General features: G+C 40.6%; 1 protein-coding gene across 1 annotated transcript in view; it reads right to left on the bottom strand.

Moving 5' to 3' along the window:
* LOC148442101 (acid-sensing ion channel 1C-like) overlaps positions 1–16387 on the bottom strand; it is a gene marked incomplete at its 3' end in the record, with an annotated part of 595053 nt that overhangs the window by 18092 nt on the left and 560574 nt on the right. The window contains exon 9 of the mRNA XM_088464233.1: positions 11132–11203. Coding sequence (XP_088320359.1) covers positions 11132–11203 — 72 coding nt within the window. The remainder of the gene's footprint in view (positions 1–11131; positions 11204–16387) is intronic.

Genomic DNA, 16387 nt, shown 5'->3' with positions numbered 1-16387 from the left:
AGGACATGTATGTGTTTGTGTGATGAAGCATACAGTATGTGCATTTAGGACATGTATGTGTTTGTGTGATGAAGCATACAGTATGTGCATTTAGGACATGTATGTGTTTGTGAGAAGAAGCATACAGTATGTGCTTTTAGGACATGTATGTGTTTGTGTGATGAAGCATACAGTATGTGTATTTAGGACATGTATGTGTTTGCTCTGTGAAGAAGCATACAGTATGTGTATTTAGGACATGTATGTGTTTGTCTGATGAAGCATACAGTATGTGCATTTAGGACATGTATGTGCTTGCTGTGTGAAGAAGCATACCGTATGTGCATTTAGGACATGTATGTGTTTGTGTGATGAAGCATACAGTATGTGTATTTAGGACATGTATGTGTTTGCTCTGTGATGAAGCATACAGTATGTGTATTTAGGACATGTATGTGTTTGTGTGATGAAGCATACAGTATGTGTATTTAGGGCATGTATGTGTTTGCTCTGTGAAGAAGCATACAGTATGTGCATTTAGGACATGTATGTGTTTGTGTGATGAAGCATACAGTATGTGTATTTAGGACATGTATGTGTTTGCTCTGTGAAGAAGCATACAGTATGTGTATTTAGGACATGTATGTGTTTGTCTGATGAAGCATACAGTATGTGTATTTAGGGCATGTATGTGTTTGCTCTGTGAAGAAGCATACAGTATGTGTATTTAGGACATGTATGTGCTTGCTGTGTGAAGAAGCATACAGTATGTGTATTTAGGACATGTATGTGTTTGCTCTGTGAAGAAGCATACAGTATGTGCATTTAGAACATGTATGTGATTGCTCTGTGAAGAAGCATACAGTATGTGCATTTAGGACATGTATGTGTTTGTGTGATGAAGCATACAGTATGTGCATTTAGGACATGTATGTGTTTGTGTGATGAAGCATACAGTATGTGCATTTAGGACATGTATGTGTTTGCTCTGTGAAGAAGCATACAGTATGTGCATTTAGGACATGTATGTGTTTGCTCTGTGAAGAAGCATACAGTATGTGCATTTAGGACATGTATGTGCTTGCTGTGTGAAGAAGCATACAGTATGTGTATTTAGGACATGTATGTGCTTGCTGTGTGAAGAAGCATACAGTATGTGCATTTAGGACATGTATGTGTTTGTGTGATGAAGCATACAGTATGTGCATTTAGGACATGTATGTGTTTGTGTGATGAAGCATACAGTATGTGTATTTAGGACATGTATGTGTTTGCTCTGTGAAGAAGCATACAGTATGTGCATTTAGGACATGTATTTGTTTGTGTGATGAAGCATACAGTATGTGCATTTAGGACATGTATGTGTTTGCTCTGTATTTAGAACATGTATGTGATTGCTGTGTGATGATGCATACAGTATGTGCATTTAGGACATGTATGTGTTTGCTCTGTGAAGAAGCATACAGTATGTGTATTTAGGACATGTAAGTGTTTGCTCTGTGAAGAAGCATACAGTATGTGCATTTAGGACATGTATGTGATTGCTGTGTGTTGAAGCATACAGTATGTGTATTTAGGACATGTATGTGATTGCTGTGTGTTGAAGCATACAGTATGTATATTTAGGACATGTATGTGTTTGCTGTGTGATGAAGCATACAGTATGTGTATTTAGGACATGTATGTATTTGTGTGATGAAGCATACAGTTTGTGCATTTAGGACATGTATGTGTTTGCTGTGTGAAGAAGCATACAGTATGTGCATTTAGGACATGTATGTGTTTGTTCTGTATTTAGAACATGTATGTGATTGCTGTGTGATGAAGAATACAGTATGTGTATTTAGGACATGTATGTGATTGCTGTGTGTTGAAGCATACAGTATGTGCATTTGGGACATGTATGTGCTTGCTCTGTGAAGAAGCATACAGTATGTATATTTGGGACATGTATGTGTTTGTGTGATGAAGCATACAGTATGTGCATTTAGGACATGTATGTGTTTGTGAGAAGAAGCATACAGTATGTGCATTTAGGACATGTATGTGTTTGTCTGATGAAGCATACAGTATGTGTATTTAGGACATGTATGTGATTGCTGTGTGTTGAAGCATACAGTATGTATATTTAGGACATGTATGTGTTTGCTGTGTGATGAAGCATACAGTATGTGCATTTGGGACATGTATGTGTTTGCTGTGTGATGAAGCATACAGTATGTGCATTTGGGACATGTATGTGCTTGCTCTGTGAAGAAGCATACAGTATGTATATTTAGGACATGTATGTGTTTGTGTGTTGAAGCATACAGTATGTGTATTTAGGACATATATGTGATTGCTGTGTGAAGAAGCAAAGTATGTGCATTTAGGACATGTATGTGTTTGTGTGAAGAAGCATACAGTATGTGCATTTAGGACATGTATGTGTTTGTGTGATGAAGCATACAGTATGTGCATTTAGGACATGTATGTGTTTGTGTGATGAAGCATACAGTATGTGCATTTAGGACATGTATGTGTATGTGAGAAGAAGCATACAGTATGTGCATTTAGGAGATGTATGTGTTTGTGTGATGAAGCATACAGTATGTGCTTTTAGGACATGTATGTGTTTGTGTGATGAAGCATACAGTATGTGCATTTAGGACATGTATGTGTTTGTCTGATGAAGCATACAGTATGTGGATTTAGGACATGTATGTGTTTGCTCTGTGAAGAAGCATACAATATGTGCATTTAGAACATGTATGTGATTGCTCTGTGAAGAAGCATACAGTATGTGCATTTAGGACATGTATGTGTTTGTGTGATGAAGCATACAGTATGTGCATTTAGGACATGTATGTGTTTGTGTGATGAAGCATACAGTATGTGCATTTAGGACATGTATGTGTTTGTGAGAAGAAGCATACAGTATGTGCTTTTAGGACATGTATGTGTTTGTGTGATGAAGCATACAGTATGTGTATTTAGGACATGTATGTGTTTGCTCTGTGAAGAAGCATACAGTATGTGTATTTAGGACATGTATGTGTTTGTCTGATGAAGCATACAGTATGTGCATTTAGGACATGTATGTGCTTGCTGTGTGAAGAAGCATACCGTATGTGCATTTAGGACATGTATGTGTTTGTGTGATGAAGCATACAGTATGTGTATTTAGGACATGTATGTGTTTGCTCTGTGAAGAAGCATACCGTATGTGCATTTAGGACATGTATGTGTTTGTGTGATGAAGCATACAGTATGTGTATTTAGGACATGTATGTGTTTGCTCTGTGATGAAGCATACAGTATGTGTATTTAGGACATGTATGTGTTTGTGTGATGAAGCATACAGTATGTGTATTTAGGGCATGTATGTGTTTGCTCTGTGAAGAAGCATACAGTATGTGCATTTAGGACATGTATGTGTTTGTGTGATGAAGCATACAGTATGTGTATTTAGGACATGTATGTGTTTGCTGTGTGATGAAGCATACAGTATGTGCATTTGGGACATGTATGTGCTTGCTCTGTGAAGAAGCATACAGTATGTATATTTAGGACATGTATGTGTTTGTGTGTTGAAGCATACAGTATGTGTATTTAGGACATATATGTGATTGCTGTGTGAAGAAGCAAAGTATGTGCATTTAGGACATGTATGTGTTTGTGTGAAGAAGCATACAGTATGTGCATTTAGGACATGTATGTGTTTGTGTGATGAAGCATACAGTATGTGCATTTAGGACATGTATGTGTTTGTGTGATGAAGCATACAGTATGTGCATTTAGGACATGTATGTGTTTGTGAGAAGAAGCATACAGTATGTGCATTTAGGAGATGTATGTGTTTGTGTGATGAAGCATACAGTATGTGCTTTTAGGACATGTATGTGTTTGTGTGATGAAGCATACAGTATGTGCATTTAGGACATGTATGTGTTTGTCTGATGAAGCATACAGTATGTGGATTTAGGACATGTATGTGTTTGCTCTGTGAAGAAGCATACAATATGTGCATTTAGAACATGTATGTGATTGCTCTGTGAAGAAGCATACAGTATTTGCATTTAGGACATGTATGTGTTTGTGTGATGAAGCATACAGTATGTGCATTTAGGACATGTATGTGTTTGTGTGATGAAGCATACAGTATGTGCATTTAGGACATGTATGTGTTTGTGAGAAGAAGCATACAGTATGTGCTTTTAGGACATGTATGTGTTTGTGTGATGAAGCATACAGTATGTGTATTTAGGACATGTATGTGTTTGCTCTGTGAAGAAGCATACAGTATGTGTATTTAGGACATGTATGTGTTTGTCTGATGAAGCATACAGTATGTGCATTTAGGACATGTATGTGCTTGCTGTGTGAAGAAGCATACCGTATGTGCATTTAGGACATGTATGTGTTTGTGTGATGAAGCATACAGTATGTGTATTTAGGACATGTATGTGTTTGCTCTGTGATGAAGCATACAGTATGTGTATTTAGGACATGTATGTGTTTGTGTGATGAAGCATACAGTATGTGTATTTAGGGCATGTATGTGTTTGCTCTGTGAAGAAGCATACAGTATGTGCATTTAGGACATGTATGTGTTTGTGTGATGAAGCATACAGTATGTGTATTTAGGACATGTATGTGTTTGCTCTGTGAAGAAGCATACAGTATGTGTATTTAGGACATGTATGTGTTTGTCTGATGAAGCATACAGTATGTGTATTTAGGGCATGTATGTGTTTGCTCTGTGAAGAAGCATACAGTATGTGTATTTAGGACATGTATGTGCTTGCTGTGTGAAGAAGCATACAGTATGTGTATTTAGGACATGTATGTGCTTGCTGTGTGAAGAAACATACAGTATGTGCATTTAGGACATGTATGTGCTTGCTGTGTGAAGAAACATACAGTATGTGCATTTAGGACATGTATGTGTTTGTGTGATGAAGCATACAGTATGTGCATTTAGGACATGTATGTGTTTGTGTGATGAAGCATACAGTATGTGTATTTAGGACATGTATGTGTTTGCTCTGTGAAGAAGCATACAGTATGTGCATTTGGGACATGTATGTGATTGCTCTGTGAAGAAGCATACAGTATGTATATTTGGGACATGTATGTGTTTGTGTGATGAAGCATACAGTATGTGCATTTAGGACATGTATGTGTTTGTGAGAAGAAGCATACAGTATGTGCTTTTAGGACATGTATGTGTTTGTGTGATGAAGCATACAGTATGTGCATTTAGGACATGTATGTGTTTGTCTGATGAAGCATACAGTATGTGGATTTAGGACATGTATGTGTTTGCTCTGTGAAGAAGCATACAGTATGTGCATTTAGAACATGTATGTGATTGCTCTGTGAAGAAGCATACAGTATGTGCATTTAGGACATGTATGTGTTTGTGTGATGAAGCATACAGTATGTGCATTTAGGACATGTATGTGTTTGTGTGATGAAGCATACAGTATGTGCATTTAGGACATGTATGTGTTTGCTCTGTGAAGAAGCATACAGTATGTGCATTTAGGACATGTATGTGTTTGCTCTGTGAAGAAGCATACAGTATGTGCATTTAGGACATGTATGTGCTTGCTGTGTGAAGAAGCATACAGTATGTGTATTTAGGACATGTATGTGCTTGCTGTGTGAAGAAGCATACAGTATGTGCATTTAGGACATGTATGTGTTTGTGTGATGAAGCATACAGTATGTGCATTTAGGACATGTATGTGTTTGTGTGATGAAGCATACAGTATGTGTATTTAGGACATGTATGTGTTTGCTCTGTGAAGAAGCATACAGTATGTGCATTTAGGACATGTATGTGTTTGTGTGATGAAGCATACAGTATGTGCATTTAGGACATGTATGTGTTTGCTCTGTATTTAGAACATGTATGTGATTGCTGTGTGATGATGCATACAGTATGTGCATTTAGGACATGTATGTGTTTGCTCTGTGAAGAAGCATACAGTATGTGTATTTAGGACATGTAAGTGTTTGCTCTGTGAAGAAGCATACAGTATGTGCATTTAGGACATGTATGTGATTGCTGTGTGTTGAAGCATACAGTATGTGTATTTAGGACATGTATGTGATTGCTGTGTGTTGAAGCATACAGTATGTATATTTAGGACATGTATGTGTTTGCTGTGTGATGAAGCATACAGTATGTGTATTTAGGACATGTATGTATTTGTGTGATGAAGCATACAGTTTGTGCATTTAGGACATGTATGTGTTTGCTGTGTGAAGAAGCATACAGTATGTGCATTTAGGACATGTATGTGTTTGTCTGATGAAGCATACAGTATGTGCATTTAGGACATGTATGTGTTTGTCTGATGAAGCATACAGTATGTGCATTTAGGACATGTATGTGTTTGTGTGATGAAGCATACAGTATGTGTATTTAGGACATGTATGTGTTTGCTCTGTGAAGAAGCATACAGTATGTGCATTTGGGACATGTATGTGATTGCTCTGTGAAGAAGCATACAGTATGTATATTTGGGACATGTATGTGTTTGTGTGATGATGCATACAGTATGTGCATTTAGGACATGTATGTGTTTGTGAGAAGAAGCATACAGTATGTGCTTTTAGGACATGTATGTGTTTGTGTGATGAAGCATACAGTATGTGCATTTAGGACATGTATGTGTTTGTCTGATGAAGCATACAGTATGTGGATTTAGGACATGTATGTGTTTGCTCTGTGAAGAAGCATACAGTATGTGCATTTAGAACATGTATGTGATTGCTCTGTGAAGAAGCATACAGTATGTGCATTTAGGACATGTATGTGTTTGTGTGATGAAGCATACAGTATGTGCATTTAGGACATGTATGTGTTTGTGTGATGAAGCATACAGTATGTGCATTTAGGACATGTATGTGTTTGCTCTGTGAAGAAGCATACAGTATGTGCATTTAGGACATGTATGTGTTTGCTCTGTGAAGAAGCATACAGTATGTGCATTTAGGACATGTATGTGCTTGCTGTGTGAAGAAGCATACAGTATGTGTATTTAGGACATGTATGTGCTTGCTGTGTGAAGAAGCATACAGTATGTGCATTTAGGACATGTATGTGTTTGTGTGATGAAGCATACAGTATGTGCATTTAGGACATGTATGTGTTTGTGTGATGAAGCATACAGTATGTGTATTTAGGACATGTATGTGTTTGCTCTGTGAAGAAGCATACAGTATGTGCATTTAGGACATGTTTGTGTTTGTGTGATGAAGCATACAGTATGTGCATTTAGGACATGTATGTGTTTGCTCTGTATTTAGAACATGTATGTGATTGCTGTGTGATGATGCATACAGTATGTGCATTTAGGACATGTATGTGTTTGCTCTGTGAAGAAGCATACAGTATGTGTATTTAGGACATGTATGTGTTTGCTCTGTGAAGAAGCATACAGTATGTGCATTTAGGAAATGTATGTGATTGCTGTGTGTTGAAGCATACAGTATGTGTATTTAGGACATGTATGTGATTGCTGTGTGTTGAAGCATACAGTATGTATATTTAGGACATGTATGTGTTTGCTGTGTGATGAAGCATACAGTATGTGTATTTAGGACATGTATGTATTTGTGTGATGAAGCATACAGTATGTGCATTTAGGACATGTATGTGTTTGCTGTGTGAAGAAGCATACAGTATGTGCATTTAGGACATGTATGTGTTTGCTCTGTATTTAGAACATGTATGTGATTGCTGTGTGATGAAGAATACAGTATGTGTATTTAGGACATGTATGTGATTGCTGTGTGTTGAAGCATACAGTATGTGTATTTAGGACATGTATGTCATTGCTGTGTGTTGAAGCATACAGTATGTGTATTTAGGACATGTATGTGTTTGCTCTGTATTTAGGACATGTATGTGATTGCTGTGTGTTGAAGCATACAGTATGTGTATTTAGGACATGTATGTGTTTGCATTGTATTTAGGACATATATGTGATTGCTGTGTGATGATGCATACAGTATGTGTATTTACGACATGTATGTGTTTGCTCTGTATTTAGAACATGGATGTGTTGCTGTGTGATGAAGCATACCGTATGTGCATTTAGGACATGTATGTGATTGCTGTGTGATGAAGCATACCGTATGTGCATTTAGGACATGTATGTGATTGCTGTGTGATGAAGCATACCGTATGTGCATTTAGGACATGTATGTGATTGCTGTGTGATGATGCATACAGTATGTGCATTTATGACATGTATGTGTTTGCTCTGTATTTAGAACATGTATGTGATTGCTGTGTGATGAAGCATACCGTATGTGCATATAGGACATGTATGTGATTGCTGTGTGATGAAGCATACCGTATGTGCATTTAGGACATGTATGTGTTTGCATTGTATTTAGGACATATATGTGATTGCTGTGTGATGATGCATACAGTATGTGTATTTACGACATGTATGTGTTTGCTCTGTATTTAGAACATGTATGTGATTGCTGTGTGATGAAGCATACCGTATGTGCATTTAGGACATGTATGTGATTGCTGTGTGATGAACCATACAGTATGTGTATTTATGAAATGTATGTGTTTGCTCTGTATTTAGAACATGTATGTGATTGCTGTGTGATGATGCATACAGTATGTGCATTTATGACATGTATGTGTTTGCTCTGTATTTAGAACATGTATGTGATTGCTGTGTGATGATGCATACAGTATGTGCATTTATGACATGTATGTGTTTGCTCTGTATTTAGAACATGTATGTGATTGCTGTGTGATGAAGCATACCGTATGTGCATTTAGGACATGTATGTGATTGCTGTGTGATGATCCGTACAGTATGTGTATTTATGAAATGTATGTGTTTGCTCTGTATTTAGAACATGTATGTGATTGCTGTGTGATGAAGCATACAGTATGTGCATTTAGGACATGTATGTGTTGCTGTGTGATGAAGCATACCGTATGTGCATTTAGGACATGTATGTGTTTGTGTGATGAAGCATACAGTATGTGCATTTAGGACATGTATGTGTTTGTGTGATGAAGCATACAGTATGTGTATTTAGGACATGTATGTGTTTGCTCTGTGAAGAAGCATACAGTATGTGCATTTAGGACATGTTTGTGTTTGTGTGATGAAGCATACAGTATGTGCATTTAGGACATGTATGTGTTTGCTCTGTATTTAGAACATGTATGTGATTGCTGTGTGATGATGCATACAGTATGTGCATTTAGGACATTTATGTGTTTGCTCTGTGAAGAAGCATACAGTATGTGTATTTAGGACATGTATGTGTTTGCTCTGTGAAGAAGCATACAGTATGTGCATTTAGGACATGTATGTGATTGCTGTGTGTTGAAGCATACAGTATGTGTATTTAGGACATGTATGTGATTGCTGTGTGTTGAAGCATACAGTATGTATATTTAGGACATGTATGTGTTTGCTGTGTGATGAAGCATACAGTATGTGTATTTAGGACATGTATGTATTTGTGTGATGAAGCATACAGTATGTGCATTTAGGACATGTATGTGTTTGCTGTGTGAAGAAGCATACAGTATGTGCATTTAGGACATGTATGTGTTTGCTCTGTATTTAGAACATGTATGTGATTGCTGTGTGATGAAGAATACAGTATGTGTATTTAGGACATGTATGTGATTGCTGTGTGTTGAAGCATACAGTATGTGTATTTAGGACATGTATGTCATTGCTGTGTGTTGAAGCATACAGTATGTGTATTTAGGACATGTATGTGTTTGCTCTGTATTTAGGACATGTATGTGATTGCTGTGTGTTGAAGCATACAGTATGTGTATTTAGGACATGTATGTGTTTGCATTGTATTTAGGACATATATGTGATTGCTGTGTGATGATGCATACAGTATGTGTATTTACGACATGTATGTGTTTGCTCTGTATTTAGAACATGGATGTGTTGCTGTGTGATGAAGCATACCGTATGTGCATTTAGGACATGTATGTGATTGCTGTGTGATGAAGCATACCGTATGTGCATTTAGGACATGTATGTGATTGCTGTGTGATGAAGCATACCGTATGTGCATTTAGGACATGTATGTGATTGCTGTGTGATGATGCATACAGTATGTGCATTTATGACATGTATGTGTTTGCTCTGTATTTAGAACATGTATGTGATTGCTGTGTGATGAAGCATACCGTATGTGCATTTAGGACATGTATGTGATTGCTGTGTGATGAAGCATACCGTATGTGCATTTAGGACATGTATGTGTTTGCATTGTATTTAGGACATATATGTGATTGCTGTGTGATGATGCATACAGTATGTGTATTTACGACATGTATGTGTTTGCTCTGTATTTAGAACATGTATGTGATTGCTGTGTGATGAAGCATACCGTATGTGCATTTAGGACATGTATGTGATTGCTGTGTGATGAACCATACAGTATGTGTATTTATGAAATGTATGTGTTTGCTCTGTATTTAGAACATGTATGTGATTGCTGTGTGATGATGCATACAGTATGTGCATTTATGACATGTATGTGTTTGCTCTGTATTTAGAACATGTATGTGATTGCTGTGTGATGATGCATACAGTATGTGCATTTATGACATGTATGTGTTTGCTCTGTATTTAGAACATGTATGTGATTGCTGTGTGATGAAGCATACCGTATGTGCATTTAGGACATGTATGTGATTGCTGTGTGATGATCCATACAGTATGTGTATTTATGAAATGTATGTGTTTGCTCTGTATTTAGAACATGTATGTGATTGCTGTGTGATGAAGCATACAGTATGTGCATTTAGGACATGTATGTGTTGCTGTGTGATGAAGCATACCGTATGTGCATTTAGGACATGTATGTGATTGCTGTGTGATGAAGCATACCGTATGTGCATTTAGGACATGTATGTGATTGCTGTGTGATGAAGCATACCGTATGTGCATTTAGGACACGTATGTGATTGCTGTGTGATGAAGCATACAGTATGTGCATTTAGGACACGTATGTGTTTGCGGTGTATGATGACATCTTTGTGCTGAGAGTCAGGGTCCCGGGGGGTTACGGTGATGTCAGATGTTTCGGCCAGGTTACAATCTCTCTCTCTCTTTTCCCAGCGAAGCTCTGAAGTTATTACCAGTTTGTCATTTGCTTTACACTGTAACTTCTTCCGCTTCTGGAAATAGCGCAGTGCTTTGTCCCGGAAAACCTGCAGGAAACATCAAGATATAGGATAGTATTATAAATGTGTTTATGAATTTATGTAAACTACAGTATCTGGTAAAATATGTCCTTAGAAAGTATATCCTTATATTTTAGAATGTAAGCTCTTTTGAGCAGGGCCCTCTACTTCTTACCCCCCACAGGGCACCTAACACTTGGTGCTTATGCTCTGCTGCCTATCTGGGTGTTATGGTCACTTATATTATCCATGTCCTGGTCCTGTATTGTATGTACTGTAAGTCGCTGGTCACCTATGTGTGTATGTGCTGTGTAAGGCGCTGCGGAACATTTGTGGCGCCATATAAATAAATGATAATAATAATAATTTGTGGAGCCGTCATGTAACCGATGACACATTGCTATAAATGCTGAGTACAGTTGTTGGATTGTCAATGGACCCAGCATAGACTTCACCTTCTGGCTTCCTACTAAGCACTGTGAGCTAGAGTTAGGGGTAAGTGGTCAGTGTTAGGGGTAAGTGGTCAGTGTTAGGGGTAAGTGGTCAGTGTTAGGGGTAAGTGGTCAGTGTTAGAGGCAAGTGGTTAGTGTTAGGGGCAAGTGGTCAGTGTTAGGGGCAAGTGGTCAGTGTTAGGGGTTAGGGACAGACCCAGCATAGAGACTTCACCTTCTGGCTTCCTACTAAGCACTGTGAGCTAGAGTTAGGGGTATGTGGTTAGTGTTAGGGGTAAGTGGTTAGTGTTAGGGGTAAGTGGTTAGTGTTAGGGGTAAGTGGTCAGTGTTAGGGGTAAGTGGTCAGTGTTAGGGGTAAGTGGTCAGTATTAGGGGTAAGTGGTCAGTGTTAGGGGTAAGTGGTCAGTGTTAGGGGTAAGTGGTCAGTGTTAGGGGTAAGTGGTTAGTGTTAGGGGTATGTGGTTAGTGTTAGGGGTATGTGGTTAGTGTTAGGGGTAAGTGGTCAGTGTTAGGGGTAAGTGGTCAGTATTAGGGGTAAGTGGTCAGTGTTAGGGGTAAGTGGTCAGTGTTAGGGGTAAGTGGTCAGTGTTAGGGGCTAGGGACAGACCCAGCATAGAGACTTCACCTTCTAGCTTCCTACTAAGCACTGTGGACCTCATTCAGAGGTGGTCATAAGCGGCCGCTCGGTCATACGCCTAACGACCGAGAAACTGAAAAAGGAAGCAACCGCATGGCCGGTCGGTCGCAACCAGAGTGACGCCCATATGTGAACGATGCACCTCCTCTAGCCAACCAGTGATAGCAGTTAGCGATTGAGTCATTCGTTGTCAGTCGCTGTATGTTCATTTTCTTCTGATGGTTGCGTCCGCTTGTGTTGTGTTGATGCCCACAAAATTTTTTAAAAACCGCATAGAATAAGCCATCAGCATGAATTTTATTTATTCTTATTATTCTCTAATGCAAACGCAGCTGAATCAATTACATGCCAATTAGCAGTGTTATTAGCTACAACAATCGATTATTAGCTGCTTGTATTGTGTGGCTGAAAATAGAAACATCACTCCGAACATCAGTCACATTCGATAGTATCGATTGTTCTCTGGGGCTTGAGAGAGCTCCTACCCAACCTCAAGTTGTACGATCAGCCAGGCCTCGAACCTGCTCGCACAGTGACGTTTTACTACTTCCGGCCTTCTATGTCTTCTATGTCGGTCGTATCAGGTAATTTACGTACGCCCCTAAAACGCCCTAAAAACGCTGAGGCACGCCTGCGTTTTCAGACCACCACCCCCGTCAACACCCACAAACGGCCTTTCATGTAAATCAACTCCCGGAAGCCACTTCCTGCTCGTAAGCCGTACGATCGACAGCATTTTGGATCGCAAGGTCTCGTACGCAGATGCGCACAACTAACCGTACGCATGCATGGTTTGGAAACATCGGAAGCGTACAACCTAGCGGCCGCTTACGACCGACTCTGAATGAGGTCCTGTGAGCTAGAGTTAGGGGTTAGTGACAGACCCAGCATAGAGACGTCACCTTCTTGTTTCCTAATAAGCACTGTAGGCTGAGGTTAGGGGTTCGTGTTAGGGGCTAGCGTTAGGGGTTAGGGGCTAGTGTTAGGGGTTAGTGTTAGGGGTTGGGGTTAGGGTTAGTGACAGACCCAGCATAGAGACGTCACCTTCTTTTTTCCTAGTAAGCACTGTGGGCTGGGGTTAGGGGTCAGTGTTAGGGGCTAGGGGTTAGTGTTAGGGGTTAGTGTTAGGGGCTAGTGTTAGGGACAGACCCAGCATAGAGACGTCACCTTCTTGTTTCCTACTAAGCACTGTGGGCTGGGATTAGTGTTAGGGGTTAGTGTTAGGGGTTATGGGTTAGTGTTGGGGGTTAGGGGTTAGTGTTAGGGGTTATGGGTTAGTGTTGGGGTTAGGGGTTAGTGTTGGGGGTTAGGGGTTAGTGTTGGGGGTTAGGGGTTAGTGTTAGGGGTTAGTGTTTGGGGTTAGGGGTTAGTGTTAGGGGTTATGGGTTAGTGTTGGGGGTTAGTGTTAGGGGTTAGTGTTAGGCGCTAGGGGTTAGTGTTAGGGACAGACCCAGCATAGAGACGTCACCTTCTTGTTTCCTAGTAAGCACTGTGGGCTGGGGTTAGGGGTTCGTGTTAGGGGCTAGGGGTTAGTGTTGGGGGTTAGGGGCTAATGTTAGTGTTAGGGGTCAGTGTTAGGGGTCAGTGTTAGGGGTCAGTGTTAGGGGTTATGGGTTAGTGTTAGGGGTCAGTGTTAGGGGTCAGTGTTAGGGGTCAGTGTTAGGGGTCAGTGTTAGGGACAGACCCAGCATAGAGACGTCACCTTCTTGTTTCCTAGTAAGCACTGTGGGCTGGGGTTAGGGGTTAGTGTTAGGGACAGACCCAGCATAGAGACGTCACCTTCTTGTTTCCTAGTAAGCACTGTGGGCTGGGGTTAGGGGTTAGTGTTAGGGGTTAGTGTTAGGGACAGACCCAGCATAGAGACATCACCTTCTTGTTTCCTAGTAAGCACTGTGGGCTGGGGTTAGGGGTTAGTGTTAGGGGTTATGGGTTAGTGTTAGGGACAGACCCAGCATAGAGACGTCACCTTCTTGTTTCCTACTAAGCACCTTGGGTAAGATATTGTGGTGCTGCTCATTCACGTCACTCTGCGCTTCCTCTCAGCACTGGGCCTTACTCCAGCTCCAGCTTCTGGTTCCACTCGCTTACATTTTATATGGCTCCTATCTATCCCAGCCCCTCGGCTTTAGCACTCCAACAACTCTAGCAACCACACCAACTTTATACAGTGTATACTGTGTAACTTCCCCCCAGCATTCCACCTTCCAACAGTTATAGCCACTTCCATCAACTCTCTAGCAACCTGCCTAACCTAATGTTCAGCAATAATGTCCTCCAGCAGTTCCAGCTTTATCCAACCCTCCAGTGATCCTTCTGTGCTGAACATCTATCAGACTTCTCTTCCCCTCCATTATATCTTCTACCACCCCTTCTGCTTATCTGTGATCCTGTCACCAGCCGCCACTGCATCTTGTTGGACAACAGTTCTCTGGTTAGCTCTCTCAGAACCATTGCTAGGAGACATGGAGTCTTCCTACCTGGCTGCTCCATCATCTCTGCCTTGACCGGATTGGTTCCTTGTCCTTTTTCTTTCCCGCTTGCTGGTTTCTCAGATGACTGTGATAGCGCTAAGTATAGTTTATGCTTTACAATTCCTGGATGTGGAATTCTTGCTCCTGTGTGTTTTAGATTCCCGTGTCCAGCGTGCATTCCAGCATTTGAGAGGACTATCTGAGTTTAACATCTCAGCAGTCTCAGCTGCATTTCAGCGTCTGAATGCACAATCACCGTTGCATCTCAGCCAAGTTCACAACAGACCCCAAGGCCGCACCTGAGCCAAGTTCACAACAGACCCCAAGGCTGCAACTTGGCCCCGCACTTCAGCCAAGCTCACATCAGCCCTCAAGGCTGTGATGTGGTCACTAGACCATCATCTCGCCAAGTATCAATCAGCCCTCAAGGCTGCAACTTGGAAGCCAGACCACAACCTTGCCAAACATCAATCAGCCCTCAAGGCTGCAACTGGGCTACCAGCCTCACTCCTGACATGGACAATCTTCTCCGTTGTCTCCATCACTTCATATAATCCTCAGCGCTATTGGTTCAACTTTGGGCTACCCAGCCTTACTCCTGACAAGGACTTCCTCTTCAGTTGTCCCCATTGCTTCATATAATCCTCAGCACTATTGCTTTAAGTCAAAGGTGAATCTTCCCCTAGATTCATAGCAGATCCACTGACAAACATTTCCCTGCAGCACAAAGGAATAGCTCCTGCAGGTATTCACTTTCCATGCAGCAGAGCACTCCTCATCTTTCTTGGCTCTGCTTATAGTGGGTGCACAAACTTGTACCATGAAGAGTGATAGCTACAGATTAGTCTCACCTCTAATAACTTATCTTTCCACCATAGTTTGAACCTTATATGTCTCCTCTTCACACTCAAACTCCCTTCTCATCCAATACCATTTCCACTGCCACCTCACTTCCTCTACCCACCAACCTGCATCTGTGGACTTTCCAGCTCCCTGCACTCTACTCTTCCCCTGTTCTAAGCCAACGTTATCTCTGCAGACTATGGATTTCCCACTTATCAATTTGATGCCCATAACACTGTCACAAACTCATCATCACCCAAAACTCTTATCCTGATGCCCCAAAATTACTGTTTCCCTTTACAACCACACCATCACCTCTGTCCTCGACTCACCTGCCCCTACCACCGCCCTTAAACTCCAGCAATCCAATCACCACCCTTGGAATTCTGAGCTATGTTATGCTCAGACATCACCAAGACTTTGCCGTCCCCTTCTCCTCCAAAAGTGACTACATCCATCAAGAAATATTTTCCTGCTAGGCCCACTTACCTTGCCCCAACCCACACTACTCCCACCCAACCTCTCTAACCAACCCATCACATCTCTTGTGCACAGGATGGATGAGTACAATGGAATGTACCAAGATACCCTAGATGAATGACTAGCAGAGTTGGGATAGTGGGCAACTAAGAATGAGTGAATACTCATTCAGAGGTGGCATGCTGAGATGGCCCGGTGAGCCTTTGCCAACTGCTGTAGCCAGATCAAATTCCATACACTTTGCCAAATTTAAGGATAGTGATTGGGACATTGATAGACATATGTAAGTCTTTGAAAGGACATGCAAACTCCACGAGCCACCCAAGCA

The sequence above is a fragment of the Taudactylus pleione genome, unplaced genomic scaffold (genome assembly GCF_031769625.1).
Source record: "Taudactylus pleione unplaced genomic scaffold, aTauple2 ptg001619l, whole genome shotgun sequence".
NCBI lineage: Eukaryota > Metazoa > Chordata > Amphibia > Anura > Myobatrachidae > Taudactylus > Taudactylus pleione.
The sequence above is the reverse complement of the archived record's forward strand: the minus strand, read 5'-3'. Positions and strand labels throughout refer to the sequence as shown.